This window comes from Lichenostomus cassidix, chromosome 3, assembly GCF_008360975.1.
Source record: "Lichenostomus cassidix isolate B80296 chromosome 3, HeHo_3.0, whole genome shotgun sequence".
In the NCBI taxonomy this organism is placed as follows: domain Eukaryota; kingdom Metazoa; phylum Chordata; class Aves; order Passeriformes; family Meliphagidae; genus Lichenostomus; species Lichenostomus cassidix.
Window position 1 is genome coordinate 58,429,018 of NC_139483.1, and position 13,811 is coordinate 58,442,828.

The window sequence follows — 13,811 nt, forward strand, 5'->3', positions numbered from 1 at the left end:
GATTACTTCATGTGTTACGTATTATTTCTCTATATGGAGCATTTGACAAATTCAGATAGTATTTCAATTATCAGAATTAAAAAACACTGTGAGCCAGTGTGAGCACTTTGCTGCTTTAGATGGCAATACAGCTAATGTTTTGAAAAGGCACAAATTAAACATTTACTTATTACCATTACTTCATAATATTATGATTGTTGAGAGCCTAATATAATAATTTGGGTCATTTAAAATGGTGGGCCCAATTTTTAATTTGCAAGATGATGACTTTTCACTGCTTTCTTCTTGCATGAAACATTTTGTTTTGTTTGAACATTAATCCTGAATTTACTAAATAGGGATTCTAAGATGAGCTCTCAAAGTAGCAAGAATGACTTCTCTGGGATGCTGCTATGTGCATGGGTAACCACAGCTTTGGTGCTGGAGCGGGAACGCCTCGTTTTGTTTCCGAATTTGTTCCCCAGAACAAATCAGCCTGCTCCACGTGGTGACTCTCTGTCTACCCACACACAGTGGAGGTTCTCTCTTCTTCCACAGCCTTCTCTTTTTGTCAACACTCTCAACTCCTGAATGTCTGAAAATCCCAGGGGATACTGTCTGGCAGTGCATGGCTTTGGACAAGAGCTTTGTCTGGTGATAGACAGGAACAGCAGCCAGCAGCGAGGACCCATTGCATTAATTAGAAATAAAAAATGGCTTTTTATTAAAACACAACGTTCTATTAGAGACCAACCTCCCACCAGCTCAAAAAACGTCAGTGCAGGCAAAGCAGCACTTGTTTAAACACACAAGCACACAGCCTGGAAGATGAAAAAAGCTTCGTTAAAGCTTGGCTGTACAGTGCTGACTCCAAGGCAGTGATTACAGTGGGAGATCCTTCAGGATGAGAGGAGATGGCTGCATTTAATGGCCAAACTCTCTTGCCATAGGCTTAGGATTTTTCACATTGAATGCAGGGAATACAACCTTCACCAGTGTGATGGCTCACTTACCACCAACACAACACAGACTCAGTCCTTGGTAAGTAGTTGTATGTAAAAATTCAAGGAGGTGCTAACATCCCCAAGTAATCTCTGTTGAGCTGCAAATCTCTTCATTGGTTATCACTGCAGGCTACAGACCTGGCACATAACACAGAGGGTAAAGGAAAATACACTACATGGAAGGACAGAATGCAAGAAAACAGAAGAATTTGGCATTTTACTGATCTGCATGTGCAACTTCAGTTGCTGCCAGTGACAAAGCCCAGAGCTATAAATGGGATTCTGATTGTAACAGCCAGGGGGATGTGAGCCTTAGGAGTAAGTGTTACGGGAGAGGGCACGCAGCGGTAGCCAAATTGGTATTTTAAAACTCCTGGCCACGCTCAGCAGAAGTGAGGAATTACTCCACACCACACCCATCAGGAGCAGCTGGGTTCATCCGAGAATCCTGGGCACACACAAAGGTAACAGAGGCTCCAGTTCAGGTTTTATTTGTATTGTAGTACAATAAGAGTGCAATTTGAATGTACAAATATTGAACAAAATGTAAAAATATTATTTATGCAATGCTATGGAAGGAAATTAACAGAGCAATGCAACTTACTTCATACTGACCCTGTTTCACCTCATATTATGGCAGGTACCAGTCACCTACACGATCTGGAAGGGACACAGAGTGAAAACTTAAGAACTCCAGCCAAAGAAAAGCCTAGCAAAATCCGTGGGAAGATGTAACATTCTCCCAGCTCTGTGCAACGGAAATATTCTGTTTGTTCTCAGCTCTAAAGCTGAGAAACTGGCCAATGCAGCACTAAACAGAGGGCTGCCAAAAAGCCTGATCCAACTCTTCTCTCTCTTCTTGCAAAAGTAACACTCTGGAGCAGTCCTCAGTGTCGAGGTAGCTAGGCTTTCTCCCATATAAAGTGCATCTGGTTTACATCTTACTTGTATATATACCAAGTGCAACGACTTTCCCTGACAAATCGTTACAATAATCCTCCAAGAAAGGAGGTTGTCTCACCTCAGTACCTGCTGGTGACTCTGCAGCCTGCTAATGACCCAGTGAAATGCATGTATTTTACACCTAGGATGTGCTGGTGCACCTTAAAGCATTTAAGTATCCTTTTCCTCGTGCTTTGCCTTTCCCCCTATGTTATTCATTTACAAATGAGAGTCTTCAGCTAGAAAGTGGTGGGTGAAATAATTCTCCCACCACTGGCAAAACAAACCTCTGTTGAATATGAAGCCAGGGCAGCAGACCTAGCTTGAGCACAGTTTTTCTCCATTGTTGTGGTAACTATGCTGAAGACTGGGAAATGCAGACACGAATGTAATTTCTTTTTTGCTAATCTCCTTGCCTCAAAATACTCCTATTTTCTTCCATGTTCTGAAGGACTGTAGCAGGCTCCCATGTAAATGGCTGGGACTGTATTGTGCAGCATAAACAAAAAGTCTTCTATGAAGTCAAACTTTATTTTTCAGTTGCAGCCTTCTCTGTACTGGTCTTTTGATAAAATACATTAAAGATGCTGGTGGCAAAACTCACGTAACATTTTTGTAATCGTGCAAAAGTAAAAACATTCAGTTATCAAAAAAGCATAATTTCAACCCCAACAAGGTTTGTTTTGTTACAAGCAAACAGACAGTTTTATTATCTGTAAAGTAATATGCTGTAGCATAAAGTGTCACATATGTAACATTAAGTGTTTCATTTTTAAACTATGGCACAAATACACATTAGCCATAACAGTCTCATCCGGCTACCTGTAGCCTAATTTTTGGCTAATCAGTTTTTATTTTGATAGAATGAAGTAAAAGCTTCTGAAAAGTAAAATGGGTACATGAAGTACAGTTCAAGGATCCTTAGAAAATATTAACGTTCCCTTATATAATACAGCATAAATAATTAATGAAGGTTTTCTTGATGTCCAGAGAGAGTTAGGGATCCTAACCATCCATGGAGAATTAGCGCCATTAGTTTGGTAAATAAGACCAGCTGACTCGGTTGTTACACGGTACCTTCTCAAAAGCTTGAACACTTCCCAGAAGGATTCAGATGTGTACTGGCTCTAGGAGAATATAAATAGTCCACCAGTGCTGAACTTATGTTTCTTCCTTTCTGAGAGTCCTTACTCAACATTTCTAGTGAGTCTTTGTGCTTTGAATAAAACATGAGCTCCAGTGGAGAAAGCTGGTTCGTGCACATTTTCCATTATCTTCAAAGTTCATTGTGTGAGTTTTTCTCTGCAGCTTTGAACATCAGAATGGAATTAAAGATTTTTAGGGCTGGTCCCAGTTTAATGCTCATTATTTTGACTATGTCTGATTGGGTCATTAGCAGAAATGCTTCTCCATCAATTTGCTTTAAAAGAAAAACACACAAAGCTATTAATAGGTCTGACAGTGCAGCAGTATAAACGTTTCAGAAAACATGAAAAGTCCCAGCAATTTCAGACAAAGTTAAGGACTGGCTGAATAGAAGCACTTTCAAATGCTTTCAGAAGAGCTTTGATTTCAACCTTTAGACAGATCAGCTAGCCCAAGAGAACAGGATGATCTTCTTCCTGCTTGAAAACAACCATCTGGTTTATTTTTAGCTAAACAGTTCTTATTTTCATTCTGACAGTATAAAACCTATTGAAAAGTAAAGTAGGTAAATTAAGTATAATTCAACTATACTGAAGCACAGGAATGCTTTTAAACATTTTAGCTATTCCTTTTATGCAAGCATCCATAGGGAAAGCTTCTGGATTTCGCTCCCAGCTACAGAGTTGGAATCCCCTTCAGGCCACCACTTTCTGCTCACTAAATAGCAAATTTAAATGAATTTGATCCCAGATGAAAACAGGGGCCAGGCTAATAAAACTGCCTTTTTGACACAAACACAACAGAGCTTTTAAAAACACAGAATATTCTTTCTGCCACTACTTTCTGTAGTGTTGCTGTTTTACTGAACATTATAAATGAACAGTCTCCTGTAAGCAAATCAGCCTCTCAGCAGGAATGCTAAATCTGAACACGAAGAGCCCCAGGGTCCTGACTTCCAGGGGCTTCAATGGTGCCAACATTTCCTATGTAAACTTCGGGTCACTTACATATCTATAGGTAACTTTCAGTGGATAGCTATGCATAATATGCAACTGTGGTTAAATTGGGAGCACTTAGCCTTAAAGACACAAATCTGAGATAAAAAGAGTCTAAATTTCTGTAGGACTGGAAAACAAGTTTTCTGAATCAGACATGCTGCACAAGACACCCCAGCACTCAAGGAACACTGCAGTCACAACAGCATCATGTGGTCACCCACAAATACCTTCTACTCATTTCGTGCACAAAGCCAGACTTAGTGGGCTCCGAACTTGAAGTGTGTGAACTTGGGGGTGCCCAACTAAAAAGCTGAAGCGTCTTAACAGAAGCAGGATGAAGGTTCATTTCCACAGCAGAAGTTTGAACCAGCATCTTCTGCCTACTGAAAGACCTCCTGACGTCAGCCAGCCCATGCCTCAATGACCTCATTGACCTCAGTGGGGGAGGTTTAATTCACTAGTCACAGACAAAGCCTGAGATGCTGAATCCTAGAGAGAGAAAGTATTTTCTCACACCTCTGAGAATGAAAGTGTTAAGGATTCATCCATCTCCGTGGCATTTGCCATTTGCTGACTTGATTAGCAATATGCCAACTTCTGTTCTTTAAGTCATTAATGATATACCCTAAGTGACATAGGCGACCATCTAGGCTTGAATAGTAAAATGCCAGACATCTGAGCAAGTGTAAAATGCCCAGAGATGCAGCCTGTCGGCCCTTTGATATGCAGCTGCAATAGTCATTACAATCTACAGCACAGCCTGAAAACTTCTGTTGCAGGAGATTAGCAGGGCCATCTGTATGCATTTTCCTCAGGAGGTGCCTTCTCAAGTCTAAGTACCACGATTATTTTTCACTTGAAAGGCTGGCTGACTCTGCCCATTTAGGTCGTCTGGCTCGGATAAGCACCTGAAGTATTCACTCTGACATCTATAATCAAACAGCCTTCTTGAAGCGAAGCATTAACAGGAATAACAAACCTCTGAGCAGAAAAGAAAAACCCAAACCAGTTTATATTGGCCTAATTCACCTAAAAACTCTATCCATTCCTAATGGCAGCTTTGGAACATTAATCTTCTCAGATGACAGAAATGCACACCTGGCACGCTAAAAAGGTGAGGACATGCCCTTTTGTACCTTATCAGAACCTTCAGATCTTCTCACTTCCTGCTCACTCAAATCATGTTCATAACTTGCTATATGAGGGGGAAGAGCATCAATAGCTAAGTGTGCTCAGACAAGATGCAAAGAGTTTTAAGAAGTGGTTACCTCGAACCACCGTTTTGCTTTATTTTACTTATTTACATCCTGCAGAACTAAAATAAAATACATGCTTATAAATTTCCTCCAACCAGATCAAGAGTACAGTGGTAAATCATGAGGTTCATAAGTAATTTCAGCTGGCAGGAGAAAAGTTGGGAAAGCACCTGGCTGACACTTGGCTAGCTTCCTCTTTACTTTTACAACCTCAGAACCAACCTAATTTTCCATACATTTGCATCTGACTTTGTGGCATTGAAATAGGTTGCCCAGGGTGGTGATGGAGTCACCATCCCTGGAAATGTTTCGGAGGCATCTGGATCTGGTGTTGGTTGATATAGTTTAGGGGTTATAGCAATAGTGCCGGGTTGGAGGGTTAGACCTAATATCTTAAAGATCACTTCCAACTCTGACAATTCTATGATTCCACACACTTCATCCTACTAATTTATATGTATTTCTACCAAGCTCTGTTGTCTCTGTCTTTTTGAAATAAAATTCACCCACCTCATCTTTAAACACCTTGCCATGTTCTTCACATCCTGGTAAACTTCGTATAAATTCAGAGACCTGTCACCAAAGTATAAAACAAGAGACTTAGTAAGAGTCATGTTTTCTCAAAATAGTCTTTAAGGCTGACAGTCTTTTATCTATTGTTTTTACAGTCTCATATTAGGTGTTCCACCTTCTTTAAGTGCATAGAGTCAAGCTTCTTTTTTTCTCTGATTAAATGAGATCCAACTGCCTCAGGTGCAGAGAATAGTCAGAGGTACTTCTGAAAGTAAAGCGACGACAAGACTCTGTCTGTCCAAGCAGTGTTACATAGTGAATGTTTATATTCATAAACACACATTTATTTATCTGTATCAATACACATATGAATCAATCTTTCTGCTTCCAGGGCTGGATGGCAGCAGAATGGGCATTTTGGGGATCAGTTACATTAGGTCTGGCTGAGTCTAATCCTCTGAGTACTCATGTATTTTTCTTAATCTGCGGGGATAATCTAAAGCTCTGAATAAACCTTCAAGGACAGTGGTAGTAAAACAGGAGGTAAAGAGGGAACCTACCTCATCTGTACTCCACTTTGAAACTTTACTGGCTGGGATTCCAGCTACACTTGGCAGGAGCTTGCTCTGCTGTTCCCAGCGCAAGGGTAGGCCAGGGATTTGCAACTTGGAAGACACAATAACTGGTTGAGAGAGAAGCCTCTGCGTGTTGGGTTCTTCAACATCTTCAGCAACAGGAAGCAAGAAACAAGAATTAAATCCCTCAGTCAGTGATGAGATCAGTCACAGTAAAAGCACATTCATTTCTATTCATACAGATGGGCCTCCCCACACAAGCAGTTTTGCTTACAACAGAATCAGAGTACCATGACTGTTCTTCCACTAGTATGACTATCATTATATTGGCTCTCTACAAACATAACTACTCTTACATGGAAAAATTCTCTTTCAATGCAACACAATTCTATGCCATGGGAGCTTTTAGCATAACACACCATAGGTCAAATAATTTAAAATATTTTGGTACAATAAATCACACCCACATTTAATAGCTGTACAGCAATACAAGAATTAACTTAATTTTGGGGTTGAGCTGTTAGAAAATCAAAAGCAGCAATGCACTGCTACAAAATTCCAAGTGAATCAGTTATACAGTTCCAGCCCACACAACATTTATGGCTCATCCACAACAAAATGTTTTTCAGTTCCTCTGAGGAAAAAACGCAAATGTCTGCAAATTCTTTGCTTCCACTTTAACTTACGGTTTTATTTGGAAAATAACATTTAACTTCTCTGTGCTGCTTTTTATCTCATTCATCCATAATGGAAGGAATGATCTCCCATCCCACTGCCCTCAAAGGTAATGTACTGCTGGGAGGGTGTCTTCAGTCACATGCTGCTGTTGTCTGGAGAGTAGCAGCAGCTGTAGATGTGTGCAGCAGGAAGGAGTGAAGAGGCAAGCCTTGAGTGATGGCAAACTGCGTATGACATCCCTGTTATTTTAGATCCATTGGAAGTGCAAAAGCAACATGCCTGTTACATGAACTCAGGCCTGAGTGTTTCCCAATTGCCAATTAAAATTGTGGAAAACCTCTGAAATTCGCTTCTGAAGGAACAGCCAATGAAGTATGCTGTTAATGCCTAATATTCCTTAATAACATGGTTCATGCAGTTACTCACAAATCCCTATGCTATTTTTGTTTGGATTGCTCATTTCTGTTGCAGTTCCATTCTACTTCCATTTTTGAGAAGGTGCTGTTAAGCACAAATTCTCTCAATCCTTACTGTTCTAGTTTTCACACATTTGTGCCCAACAACTATGGCACAAATTCCCATTATAGATTTTTGCCAGCACAGTGGGGCTGATCTATAACATGGCTAACATAGGATGTTATTACATTTGCTTGCATTGTTCTGCTCTTCTAGACTAATTTTTTGTTACTTCAAGGCTTATCCTTATTTTATATTAATGCCTATTATTCAGAAGTTGACTGTTAAGCCATTTAGCCAGCAGTGTCAGCCTACTCGCTAATCTTTTAAAAATAGATTCCTTAATATTTTACTACCAGTACACTCTCACTCTTCAAAGAGAGTTCTCTAAATGTCTGTTTACTTCCCTGTTGTTTTGCAAATGCTCTTTAGAGCCTCCAATACTAATAAAAATCTCAGTGAGAAAGGAATGTGTCTTGTCAGGCAGCAATTATGCTGAATGTAAAGTGTATTTTACTGAACAGTATCTTTCTAAGTATTCCATCGAATCCCCTCCCCATCCTCATCCTCTGATCTTTTCCTTCTAGAAAAAGTCTCTTAAGAGTTGAATATATAAGTATTCAGCTTTTTTTTTTCCTTTCATTCACAAAACATGTAATATTTTGACAGTGCCACACAAATAGCAGAGTCTAGTACTCTGTGAAGAAAATACCACACAAATCACACCCCTTATTCACACTTTTAAACATTTGTACACACAACAGCATGTAGGTATAGGCATAGGGAGCACCATTCTCAGTCTGTGTAGTATCTGCCTCACAGGTAAGGCAAAGAGCACAAATGAAGCATGTAAAGTGCCAATTTACCCAACCAGATGAAGGAGATTAAAAATAAAAGTCCCTAGCCCTGCCGGAGATATAACCACAACACTGACAAAAGGAAATTTAGGTTTAGTGTGGGTAACTTTATCCAAATAGTCAATTCTGTCAAACTCAAAATGCTTCACAGTTTTCTGAGAATTAAAAGAAGAATTCCAGACAATTTAAAATTCTCCCAAATATTTGAATTTTTGGTTTGTGTCCTATAATGCAAAGGTCATCACCAAAACTGCCAGTTGCCTTCCTGCTGAAACAAAATACTTAAAATGAACAAAACCTCTCTTCTATTTGCTTTAGAGACTTGCTTCTTTTAATGCTTCATTTTCTCTAGAATTCTGAACTACAGCATGTTTCAAAACACTAATACAGCTTTGTCACAGCACTTACAACAGATGGAATCTCTCAAATTTTACACACTCATCAGTGTGCCTCAGATCTATCTGAAAAGTGCTGGCAGACAAATGACGTCTTAAGATAAAAGAAATGCATCAGAGGTTAATAATTAAAAATAAACCACTACCTTAATTTAACCTATATGCAAACTCTACTAGTCTCAAAGAATTTCCTGCGTTTTACAGTGATGAGCTCATTTATAAAGGTAAGGTATGTAGCTCTTAAAGAAACACAATTACTCAAGTCCTGTAAATTTTGATGAAAGCCTTACAAAGTTTGTGCTGTTGCACAACAAACTGATGAAGAAAATAATCTAAAAATTCAAGGAATTAAGATTAGGAGATGAAGACACTTAACTTTGCATTGACCTTGCATGAATTAATAAAATTATTGCAGCAAAAGCTGCACTGAAACAATGCACTGACTCAGTCTAATTATGAGCCTGACATACTAAGTTTCACACATGTAAAATAATTATCTAATATAAAACTGTGATGTTCTGGATTTGTGCAAACAATGAGGATAAAAATTAATAATTAATGGCTTCTTCAATCTGTCCAACTGGATCTGTGAGCAGCCAAGAATTTTGATACAGCAGTACTTACAACCACACAGAATCACTGAACAGAAGAAAAGCCTGTGTTGGAAGAAACCTTTGGAGACAACATGAGATCTTTCTTGTCTCACCAACGAGGAGCCACAGCCTGGCCATCACCCTCAACAAGACTCAGGCTGGGCTGGGTAAGTCACCTTAACTTTGCATTACGTGTGTAATGCTTTAACTTTCAATACACTTTCGAGGCAATAAGTGAATGTTTTACCTTTACAACTTAGACTGGTTTAATAACCTATTTTTAAAGTCAGCGATGATTACACGATAAAGAAACACAGTACTAAAAATGCTGCTGTCAGGAAAGTTTTGGACACAAATAGTGAATGTGGACAAGAAGTTGTAATGCAGTTTCATGAGAATTTCAAGAAACATCACCCTTCTTCACCTCTGCAGATTTTAATTTGAAACAAATGAAGTATTGTCCATTTACCTTTAATTTCATTTGAAATGAGCAGCTTATTTTCTGTCTCCTCATCTTCACACTCTTTGCTCTTTATGGCGTCCTTTGTTTGTAGTATTCCACTGAGGAAAGTAAGAAGTTCAATTTTTATTAATATATCATAAAAATCACTAAGCATGATGACATCTCTTGCTAGCAATGCTATTAACACCAGGATTCCCACACAAAGGATGTTGAATCATCATTAAAAAAAGAAACAGAGAATATCTAATTTCTAATTTACATAGATGGCATGATTACTGACACAAACTTTGCAAAGAAGGCTCAAGAATAGTGCAAACTAAGGTAACAAACCATACCAACACACTTGACTTCACAACTGAAACCGAAAGATATATGAATGAAGGCCGTGGATGTGTCCACAGCAGAAGATGGAGAGTGAAACCCACATATATAGCTCCATATCCTATAAAGCCTTACTGGTTATGCAGGCCATTTTCAGGAGCTGTCTGAAATAACACCTACTCCTTTTTCTCTGCCCAACCTTCATCTCTACCCAACATCAACTCTTTATCAGTATAGTTACTGACACCCTGTTGTGCAGTTGTTAATGATCCCACCAAAAATACCTCTATTCTTTTGGATCTGCTTTTGCATTACTTCTTATCCAGCTGCTCCCTCAGCTTTGCCAGCCCAAACATTTGCAAAAAAGGGAATGTCTGCCCCATATTGAGAAAAATAGGGCAAGAGATGGGGAAATAAGATAATTTCTCAACATGGGTGTGGGTGTAAGCATTTCCATCTTAAAGTCAGTCCCCAGTTCCTTTTCAAACTATGCCTTCAGAAGGTATTTCCAGCCTGGTTTCTTACAGATGCGGAACGACATGAATTTGCTGACATTATGTGTCCATTTAGTTCTGCTTTTAAGAATTCCAGAACACTTCAGCCAATTCTTACTAACCCATCACAGACACAGAGCACTTAGCGATACCAAGTATATAATGAGGAGCATTTTCTAAAAACAGGCACCAGACAGAATGATTCTTAAGAGTCAAGACTACAAGAAATCCCACTACTATATGAACTGATGCTTTATTACCTACCAGAGAAGCAGACAACAAGAACCCCCTAACAAATGTTACAGATAAAAAGCCAATCTACACCTAACATCTTGTTAGACATCAAGATTAGCTAACCTCAAAACACAAATCCACAGAAGAAACAGACCTGTTTAATTCCACTGTTTACATTTATACTGCTAAATACCATTTCTATATTATATACAAGAAAACATTTGTGAAAAAATCAAGTAGGAGCTTCGAGTTCACTGACTTCCACAGAAATATAACCATCACACTGCTAATGGTGCAAAATGATCACCTCACATCAGAAAATCCAGCTTTTGTAGTACAACAGGACACAAAACATAATGGTATGACAAGCAATAGCAGTGGAATGCGTACAGCAGGCACAACTTCTTGTACCACAAAATATCTTCCTCAGAAAGATGTATTTACTTTAAAATTATTTTTGTAACTCCACAAACACAGAAAACTTCTAAAGCAACATGCTACAAACTAGTGCAATTAATTCCAAAGGCAAAGGAAATTATAGCTGTAATTCAATATAAGGAAGAGAGATCACCAAAACCTGTGAGGAAACAAGTACCTCTCTATTTTCTCGAGGGCAGTTTTCATAGCAACACACATCCAGAAATTTTATGTCATTAGTTAAATATGACAGCATCATGAATTGAAGGCTATGGGGAAGAGGATGGAAGAATATTTGATTTGTCTTTTAAGAGCCAGTATCATTTGATTCCCAAGCCTGAGTGTTCACCTTCCTTCATTGTAAAGATTTCCAGAGCAGAATTCTTATTACAGTAAAATTCTTTCGCAACTCTGTAAATACTTTCAAAATAAAAATGAATATGCTATAGGCATGTAATTTTCATCTTGACTTTTAATCTCAGGAACATTCCAGAGGGACACACTGCAGTATTTATGTACATAATTATATTTTTGCAAACCAAAATTTTCTAGTATAGTTTGATGCATCAAGAGCTTTAAGAAAAGAAAAAAAAGAAGAAAAGAAAATGAGTAAGTGAAACTGGATATTAGCTGAGTACCACTTAGATTTAACACAATAAAATAAAACATGTTTGGGTTCGTTTGTCATCAGTTCCTCAATGAAGGACTTCTATGAAACAAAAGATTACCTGGAATGTGAAGGTATACACAATTGAACTGAAGTCAAACATAATTAAATCCACACCATGAGCTCAGCAACTAAAGAGAATACAAGTGTGTGTATCTATGTCTTCAATTATGCATGTGTACTTTGAATACACATCTAAAAAGATCCACTGGGTATTGCAATAACCAAATGCTCAATATTTTATAAGCCCAGCAGTTCATATATACCTAATGTTGTGAACATCATTTTTCATGCCTTTTTCAAAGGAATATTATTCAGCTGAAAGTCCTCTATGACTTTGCTGTATACATAACGAATGAGGAAAGCTAGATGATAAAATGCAGACAGTCATCAGTATATTGAAATAGTTGAAATGCAAACTGCAAAGTCTCTAGGTAGTTCGAAGTTGGCACAAGACTTATTCTCTTAATGAAAATGACTCAACACAGTGAACAGATAGCAGATGTATTTGGTTATGTCAAGTCTTCCAAAGGTAACACCCTTGAAAAAAATAAAAGACAAAAATTTTTTTCTTCAATTAATCTTAAAAGATAGTCTGTAAAGCCAAAATATATTTTTAAAAAATGTGAATTTATTATAAGTATGGTTAAAATGATTAATAACAACTACTTTTTAATTTATTTCAAAATTATACTTGAAGGCATCTTTTTCTTTTCTGTTTAAATTCACTAGAGTATGACTAGTGAATGCTGTTTATTAGTAGTATAGAAATTATATTAACACTGCTTGATGCTCGGAGTAGATATTTTCTGAAATAACTTGAACATTACAACCTGATTGAAATAACATGAAAGAACATTTTAAATAAAAAAGCTGGCCAAATCTAAAAAGATGCAAAAAGCTACACACTATTTTTTTTAATTTAACAGATGTTTTTTGCAATAAAGGAAACAAATAATAATAGTTAAAATTTTTAGTGGAAAAAGGAAGAAAATCATAAAACACTACCAGATCTGGTTAGTCTAATTTGAAAAAAAGTTAAAAAAAAATTTTTAAAAATCTTGCAGTGTTTTCAGAGGCTTCAATTCATAGAATATCTTGAGTTTGAAGGGACCCATAAGGATCAGCAAAGTCAAATTCTTAAGAAAACAGTTACATTTCAATAATCAGCTTCACTGTAGGGTATTCACCATACAATACCAACTCTCTAGACTGTCTCTCAAGACACTATCATTGCTAAAACAGTTCACGTATTATGAACACAAAATAATGTAGCTCATGTAAATATATAACAAATGACACCTCTTATTCCAGAGTGGCATCTTTTTCTGTTTGAAAATGGTCAATAAAATAAGGTAGCGATACTGTGACTAATTAAAAATGTAGGGAATCCTATTGCTCCACATATCCCCATGAAAACACTGATTGTGTATTTTTAGCTTCAAAGATGGTTTCCAAACTTGCACTGGAGAATAAAATTTATGGTATGAAAAAGGCATGTCATGTCATTTTCTGTCAAAAATGCATGCTAGATGCTGAAAGGACTTACTTTTAGTTTTTCCATGTTTGTTCATATTTGTACATATACAATAACATATTTGTACACAAACCTAGGAAGAAGGATGTCAATTTGCAGTAATTGATCTGTATTGTATTTTCCCTCTGACATGCATTTTTTATTTCTTGTATACATTGGGATATTCCTATCCCCTCTATTTCTAAGATGAAGAGAGCTGAAGATCTTCCATCTCCTTCCCCACTGCTTCTTAGAATTCCACAGACAAATCACTGGGCTGCATTGCCTGGTAGGTTGCATTTTAAAC

At 37.6% G+C, this 13,811-nt stretch overlaps 1 protein-coding gene across 8 annotated transcripts in view; it reads right to left on the bottom strand.

Moving 5' to 3' along the window:
• Nucleotides 1–1,458: 1,458 nt before the first annotated feature.
• L3MBTL3 (L3MBTL histone methyl-lysine binding protein 3) overlaps nucleotides 1,459–13,811 on the bottom strand; it is a 76,546-nt gene continuing 64,193 nt past the window's right edge. For 7 of the 8 annotated variants that reach the window (XM_085055970.1, XM_085055969.1, XM_085055972.1 and 4 more), the window contains exons 19-22: nucleotides 9,862–9,953; nucleotides 6,399–6,562; nucleotides 5,836–5,898; nucleotides 1,459–3,345 (exon numbers count right to left, since the gene is read on the bottom strand). In XM_085055970.1, the coding sequence (XP_084912096.1) occupies nucleotides 3,202–3,345; nucleotides 5,836–5,898; nucleotides 6,399–6,562; nucleotides 9,862–9,953 (463 nt within the window). In that variant the 3' untranslated portion in view covers nucleotides 1,459–3,201. Of the gene's footprint in view, nucleotides 3,346–3,366; nucleotides 3,548–5,835; nucleotides 5,899–6,398; nucleotides 6,563–9,861; nucleotides 9,954–13,811 lie in introns of those variants that run through there. The other variant, XM_085055968.1, reaches the window with a different exon arrangement.